General features: G+C 39.5%; 1 protein-coding gene across 1 annotated transcript; it reads right to left on the bottom strand.

Moving 5' to 3' along the window:
* Positions 1–1,815: 1,815 nt before the first annotated feature.
* Positions 1,816–5,968, bottom strand: LOC116711498 (TNFAIP3-interacting protein 3-like). The gene is made up of 10 exons (XM_032550811.1): positions 5,909–5,968; positions 5,058–5,161; positions 4,889–4,973; positions 4,649–4,720; positions 4,507–4,569; positions 3,448–3,561; positions 3,240–3,368; positions 3,071–3,148; positions 2,155–2,280; positions 1,816–2,072 (listed from the first exon to the last, which is right to left on the bottom strand). Exons 1-10 carry the CDS (start codon positions 5,909–5,911, stop codon positions 1,956–1,958), a joined length of 891 nt encoding a protein of 296 aa, XP_032406702.1. The 5' UTR covers positions 5,912–5,968; the 3' UTR covers positions 1,816–1,955.
* Positions 5,969–7,245: the final 1,277 nt, after the last annotated feature.

Genomic DNA, 7,245 nt, shown 5'->3' on the forward strand with positions numbered 1-7,245 from the left:
GTAGGACTGTGACCATGACGGTTCTTCCCAAAGCTTATGCCCTTTTTTAAAAAAAAAAAAAATCAAATATAACGTGAGAAAGTATCTTGACCAAAATATTTCGGTTTTAACAATATTTTTTTTTATCCCTGTGCACATTTTAATGGAAAAACAAAATCTGGATGTTTCTGTCACTTCTTAAGACTCACCACTAGAGGTCACTAGAGTTTCGCCCATCTGTTTGTTGGTGTTTTTCAATGAAGTTACGTTCTGGTTTCTGGGTCAGATTGAGCTTTAGCATCTTATCAGAAGTTTGTTCAGCAGCATTTTGTTTTGTTTTTCCAAACGAAAGCTTATTATGTACTGTGTTATGTACTGCGGAAAAATGCTAAATCTTTAATAAATTTCAAAAGCTTTTTTTTCAGGATCACAATTTAATTCTTCCCTTTATGTTTTTCTTGGACAGAATTGGTTTTTCACTTTTTGTCACAAAGCTGTTATCCCAAAGCCTTCAGCTAAGTGTGCGTCCAGCCTGCAGGCACTTTTTCACAGTTAAGTGAAGAAGAAGGAAAATTATACATGTATTGACTCCTTTTTTGATTTCATCTTAAGAACTGGTGCACATTCATCTCTCGTTGCAACAGCACCTTTGGCTTCAGTAAAAGCTCTAAAAGCTTTTGGAGAGCTTCACTTTTTTTGCCCATTTTCTTTTGCAAAACAACTCAAGCGCAGTCAGATTTAATGGATGCATGTTGTGGCTTTTTTCCCCACAACATTTATGAAATGTTTATAGTTCAAGAACTATAAAAGCTTTTGCAAGGTACTGCATCCTAGTATGTTCTCCAGTTTTCTTTGTATCTTTTCTTAAGAAAACAGATTAAAGAACAGAGAAAACTGAACATGTTATTTGGTCATTCAACTGAACTGTAAATGAGTCAAGTTTTAGTTCTATGCACAGAATTAATGATTTCATGCATAGTGGTCACTACAGTGGACAGCTATGTAAAAGCCATTTTCTTGTGCTTCTTGTGGATTTTTATGTTATAAATGCACACAGACCACTGAAGTGGACACTAATGCATCATAAAATATACCATCAACTACTGGCCATCAGCTGCAAATGCAAGAAATTATTTTTGTTAAATCCAATATGGCCGACAGACAAAAAAGCATGCCAGCCGACCCGTTCCTCCTCCTACTGTAGACGACTCTTGCAGGTAAGAAAACCATTGTGACCTAATTATTCTATTCAGGTGGTGCAGCAGAGGCACATCTAAAAGTTGCAGGGTAGTGGCCCTCCAGGACTGGAGTTTGACATCTGTGCCTTAAGAAAATAAAAAAATGGAAACAAATCCTGACACAAAGAATCCTAATTCATGCATGAAAGGGTTTAACTAAAATATAGATATATATATACTTAGTCAGCAGTATTTCTCGAATGATATGCAGAGTCAAAACGTAAAGAAAAAAGTTTATTTTCATCATAAATAATCAACTATGGAAAATACAAGTGCCGTTAAATCCATCATACCTAAATAAATAAATATACTGTATAAAATATAACTTTTCTTGGAAAAAAAAACTACATCAAGTACTTCATAGAGTTTATTTTTTGTCTTTTTCTAATCCCTAAAAGCAAAATGCGAAGTCCTAAAAGTGGTTAAATGTTAATAGTGTATAAGAAGTCGGATGCTATAAGCTGTAGTTACAGCATAGATTCAGCTCCTTTTCCTTACTATGTGATAAAGCAAACAATTATGGTTGTTTTATTCCTTCCTTTCTTGCAGACATTAATATGCCTTAAAACATTCCCTTGAGGTCTAACATCCGTCATAGTGTTTTGACAGCACAACATTTTCTGTGTCTTCAGTAACATGAAGCTGCTGCAGGTTGTCCTCCTGAAGGCTCTTCTGTCAGGACCTCCTCCTCCACTGAGATCCACCGAAACATCATCGTTCAAACCCTAAATGTTTCATTCAGTCTTTGCTGCTGAAAGTGTAGCGCTGTTGCTGCTGGACGTGCTGCTGCTCCCTGTCCGGATATTTGCGTCGATTCGTGCAGGAACAGCAGTGCACCGGCTGCGCCAAAGTCACCTGGAAGAGCGAAAGCACCACGTCAGCATCCGTTGGGTTCGACTTGGAAAATTACAAGCGAAAAAAAACCCGTTTGACGTACCTGGGATTTGAAGACACGAAGCTCGTCATGAACCTTTTTATATCGCTTCTCCAGTTCCAGATTTTTCCCCTTTAGCTGCTCCCGGTCCCTGCGCTCTTTCAGAAAGTCCTCCTTGTAGACTTCAGCCTAAAACGGGCAACAATGACAACATGTCCTGACATCAGTGGAGATGATTCAGTCTGTTGTAGCAGCACTTTATTGTTTTTTAAAGGTTTTGTTAGCACTAGTGGCCTTTATTTGAAAGTAGTTTGACAGGAAACAGGATAACGAGAGAGGGAGAAGACATGCGGCAAATGTCACCAGGCCGGGAATCGAACCTGCGACCACCGCCACGAGGACTAAGGCCTCAATACGTGGGTCGGGCTTTGCCCCTGCGCCACCATAGCAACCCCAGCAGCACTTTATCTTGACTCTGTCCTCCCTGATATGAAGATTTGAATTTATAAACACCTTATGGCCTAGTGTGTGTCTATAAAGATCTTAATTAGATTTTTGGAAGCAACACTACAAACAGGGGTTACCCACATTGTCTTAAACAGATTTTAAAAACAGCTTTTTATTTTTTCAGAGTTTGTAAATCAAAATGTAAGACGTGTTTATAAATCCTGTCATAAACAGTGATTGTGACCCGACGCCAGTAAACAGAAAATTATGAATGGATCTCTCCTCACTATACAAAGCAAATAATAATACATTTTTATCAATATTTAACCTCTTAAGTGCCAATTTCAGAAATCCAAACACCTGACACCCACCTCCCAGATTTGAACAAAAAGAACAATTTCTGCAAAATACCTGTCATAATATTATGCAGTTTTTCTCAACACAGCCAAAGTTATGCTAAAATAACACAAAAAATCCCATAAGATTCGCCTTCACTGAGTACTTTGAGGAGCAGACGGTGATCATTTCTCACCTGATGTTTCCAGATGTCCTGTAGTGTTTCACTGCTGTTCTCCAGAGGCTGAGATCTCTGAATCGTCTCCTCTAAGGCCTTCGGGAGACACAGTGAAGCTGATGTTACAGCTGGTAAACACTCCTCTGTGCTGAACCGAGGAGTAAAGTGTTTGAAACTGAGTTCTGACCTTGTTGAGCCTCCTGATCTCCTCCTGCTGATGCTGACACCTACAGGCCAGGGTGTGGTTCTGCGCTCGCAGCTCTTCGGTTTCCTCCTCTGCAGTCCGTAACTCGGTTCGAACTCCGTCTTTTCCAGGCTGGATTAAAAAAAATTGATAGAGCTTAGAAATGAAAAAATAAAAACTATAATGTTGGAAACTTGTCTGGTGCATTTACCTGGGTGTCTTTATGGACCTTTTCCTTTTTACAGAATGTGACAGGCCCCTCTTCTTCATCGCTTCTCTCCTCTTCAGAGACGCCATCTTGTTTTAATGCTTTTAAAACCTGGACCTGTGAATAGAGTGCAGACCAGGAAGCTGAAATAACCTTAAATTAAATAAAATGTACAGTGTGGAAAGTATTCAAACCCCTTGAACTTCTCCAATTTTCATCACATTGCAGCACCAAACTGCTTTGACATTTACTGGGAATTTATAGCAAAACACAAAGTAGTGCATGTTTGTTATGTTGAAGGAAAATTATACATGGTTTGAATCTAAACATGGACGTGTGCTGTTGGACAGAAGCTGGACGAAGCAGCCAAGTGACCTGTGGAGGAGCTGCAGAGATCCAAATCTAAAGGTAATCTGTCAACAGGATTTACTCTACAAATATAGTCTTCATAGAAGAAAGGCATTCTTGAAAGAAACGAACATGAAGTTCCAACAACCATGTGGGAAACACAGCAGACATGGCGAACATGGTTCTCTGGTTAGATGACACCAACGCTTGGCCGACATGCAAAATGCCCAAGATGTGGCCCAAAACAAACATATCACATTCCACTCAGCACACCAACCACAGGGTGAAACACCAAACCGTGGGAATACTTTTTACCAACATGGAAGAAGGAAATTTGCCGAGCTTCCCAAAAAAAAAGAAGTTTGTTCATCGCCCAGCTGAACAAAATCCCCAAACATCCAGATCCAAATCAGGTCAAAGACTATTTATGGGTTGGAATGGCCTAGTCAAAGTTCAAATTGACCTGAAAAGTGATGTTTCCAGACACACTCAATCCAGTTGAGTTTCAGCTGTTTATCTGCTTAATGAGCAACAATATAAAACTCCTGACCATCAAGAGACTGCAGCAAAACAAAGGCTCTAAAACCACATCAGTCAATTTCTCATGTGTAACATGTTGAAAACCAAAGGAAAATCCAACATAATAAGGCAGAATCCCAAAAAGTTCAAAAGATGTGTATGTATTGTATGAGAAAATCTCTTTGTGGTCCTTACCTTCTTGTAATACTGCACCATCGTTCTGTACTCTTTTGCCCACTTATTGTTAATAGCAAGAAGCTGAATAAAAACAGAGAACTCTGTAAGCAACAAAACTTAATGCATGAGTTGATAAAACTCAATTCTGAAATGTTCACACCTCTTTATTCTGCTGCTCCAAGATGAGAATCTGCTCTTTCATGGCGTAGTAACCGCTGACCGGCTCTTCCAACTGAATCACAGCGATCAGAAGAAAAATGAGGAAGCATTGATATGCAGCATCCTACAGTGAGGCATTTGTGCAACATGAAACTTCCTTTTACACAGTTCGGGAAGTTTTGCTGTACTGTTGCAGTAAAGGGAGAATCATGAGACTGAAAAACTGCCCGCTTCCACCAACCTGTGTGTCTTTCTGCTCATTGTGACTCTCAGCAGCTGCACAAAGTTTCTCCCCAGTGGAGCCGAGTGGCAAGCAAACCTCCAACCTAGAGAAATAAACAAAACATGATTTGGTTTCCAAGCTATAAATCTGTCGTCTCAGATTCAGGAGGTGACGTAAAGAGTCTCACCTGTTTATATTTGGCAGTGTTGGATACAGTCTGTGGGTTTGTTTGTGTTGCGTGACCTCTGACGTCATAACAGGCGAGCTGTCTCCTGTGTTTTCATGCGCAGACTGTAAGAAAACAAAACAAGGCAAATCCAAACTGATGAGATATCACATAAAGATCTGAACATGAAAAAAAAAAAAGACGAATTACTTTCGCCATCATCTTTTCTCTCCCCCTGGCCGTAGATAATAATATTGTTTGCAGAAAATTCAAAAGTTATGCGTTTGTGTTTAGTTTCAGCAAATCATAGTTCAGCATTACAACAGACCAGCGTCAGAACCTGCAGCGGTGCTGCTGATGCAAAAACAACTCGAACGTGATTCAGAGTAAGATCCGGTTCAAGCCCACAGAAAATGATCTCACCTCCACATGTTTGCTTCATCGTGGCAGTTCAGATATTTCCATTTAGACATTACAAAAGGCTTTGAGTCATCCCTTGTTTCGCAGTCCGTCTCGCTCGCAATAGTTTTTAAACGGTGTCGAACAACTCGCTCAAGTAACCTCTTTCAGATTTTATGTTTTAAATTTAATTTAATTTAATTTAATTGGATGTAATTTTAAGGTTTCTAGCCATTTCAGCCTTAGGAATTTACGATACGCAGCACTTATGTTAAATAAATTCAAGATAATATGTAAAAATAAATGAGGAATTATACTAAAATATTAAAAAAATATAAGAACAAATCACATTGTTGCGATTTCTAATATTTATCACGCTAAAATAATTAAATTAAAAACAATACAGATTACTATAAATTCTACACCTGATGCCATAAAACAGTCGGAATTAAAAGTACAGTGCATTAGCTCACCATGCTGTAACCCCGAGGCGTCTTCAGCCGGTTTAGGTGTCTGTTTTAGCGCCTCTGCTTCCACTGCGCAAATTTAATCCTGCAGCGCTGTGACGTGTTAAAACCGACGCCGTCCAATCAGCGGCGCCGGGGTTCCCTCACGAGCGGCCGCTGACCGAGTTTGAAAAAGAAAGGAAAGTACAAAGTGCGCGTGCGGTAATTTGCCAAGTGTTTACAGTATTAATCGATGACTAAGAGAAAAGTCTGCAACCACACTGCAAAAAGTTACGTAAAGAAAACACGGAGGTTTTCGTGATAATATGAAAGCAGCTGTTCGGGTTTTGTTTGGTTGTCATTTGCTTTGAATTTACGCAATTTTCTTGAAAAAAAAATGTATCCACACTTTTATTGAAGTACTTATGTATAGTTTGCACACATTTTGTAGAAAACGGCAACAAAAGGATCACAATGTAGGAGTACAGATCACCTCTGTAAAACGTATCGGTGGCAGCAACATGATGTTGGAATGGCTTTTTTGTTTTTATTTTTAGCTCATTTTTATTTGAGCTAAACATTTAAAAAACAAACAAAACTTGTCAGAGGCTGCAAAAATCTTGAAACTGAGGTGGAGGTTGGATAAAACTTCCATCTAAGTTTGACTGAGTTAAATGTGAGAATCAGATAAGAGAAAAATAAATGCCCTCCATCCAACCCTGGACATTTTTTAAAAAGAAAAATGGAAACCATGTTTAATCACCATTTATTTCCAACCAGCAGCAGCAACATTTTTGCTTATTATGGGAAGCGTGCCATACAGAAATATGAATGTAAGATGTTTAAAAGATTGAAAGAGGCTGATTCAGCATCAAAAACGAGGAAGCTAATTTTCAAAACAAACAAACAAAACAACACAAGTGCAGATCTGTTTTCACAATCACGTCTGGCATGAAAACATCTCCATTTTTTACAGTAGGCTTCCTGTAGTTAGAGGTCGGGTGTCAACTGTGTCAGCACCGCGTCTTTTCGACTTCCTGAGTGGTTTGACTGCAGCTGCTCAGCCAACACAAAACGTTTCAGAGCCACTAATACTGAAATGAAACTGTCCAGAAAACAGTAAACTACAGAGCGGTGGGGTTAAGGGAAAAATCACACGTCGCTCAGGCTAATCTTATTGCATAATCTAAACTCACAGCCTGTTCTCAAAGTTGCTGAGTCAGAGCAGCCTTGTTTCAGGGAAGAAGGAGAGGGGAAAATACGTCGCCGCTCCTCCTCCAGTAAACTGGGCGGCAGGGGACTGGACCCATAGGGGCTCTTTACCATGGCCTGTGGAAACATGTATAAGCAGAGGATCCGGGGCC

Source organism: Xiphophorus hellerii, chromosome 21 (assembly GCF_003331165.1).
Source record: "Xiphophorus hellerii strain 12219 chromosome 21, Xiphophorus_hellerii-4.1, whole genome shotgun sequence".
NCBI lineage: Eukaryota > Metazoa > Chordata > Actinopteri > Cyprinodontiformes > Poeciliidae > Xiphophorus > Xiphophorus hellerii.

Coding starts and splice junctions, on each gene's coding strand:
- LOC116711498 (XM_032550811.1), bottom strand. Junction 4,974..5,057: donor ACACTGCCAAATATAAACAG/GTGAGACTCTTT, acceptor TTATTTCTCTAG/GTTGGAGGTTTGCTTGCCAC. Junction 4,721..4,888: donor ATGAGCAGAAAGACACACAG/GTTGGTGGAAGC, acceptor GCTGTGATTCAG/TTGGAAGAGCCGGTCAGCGG.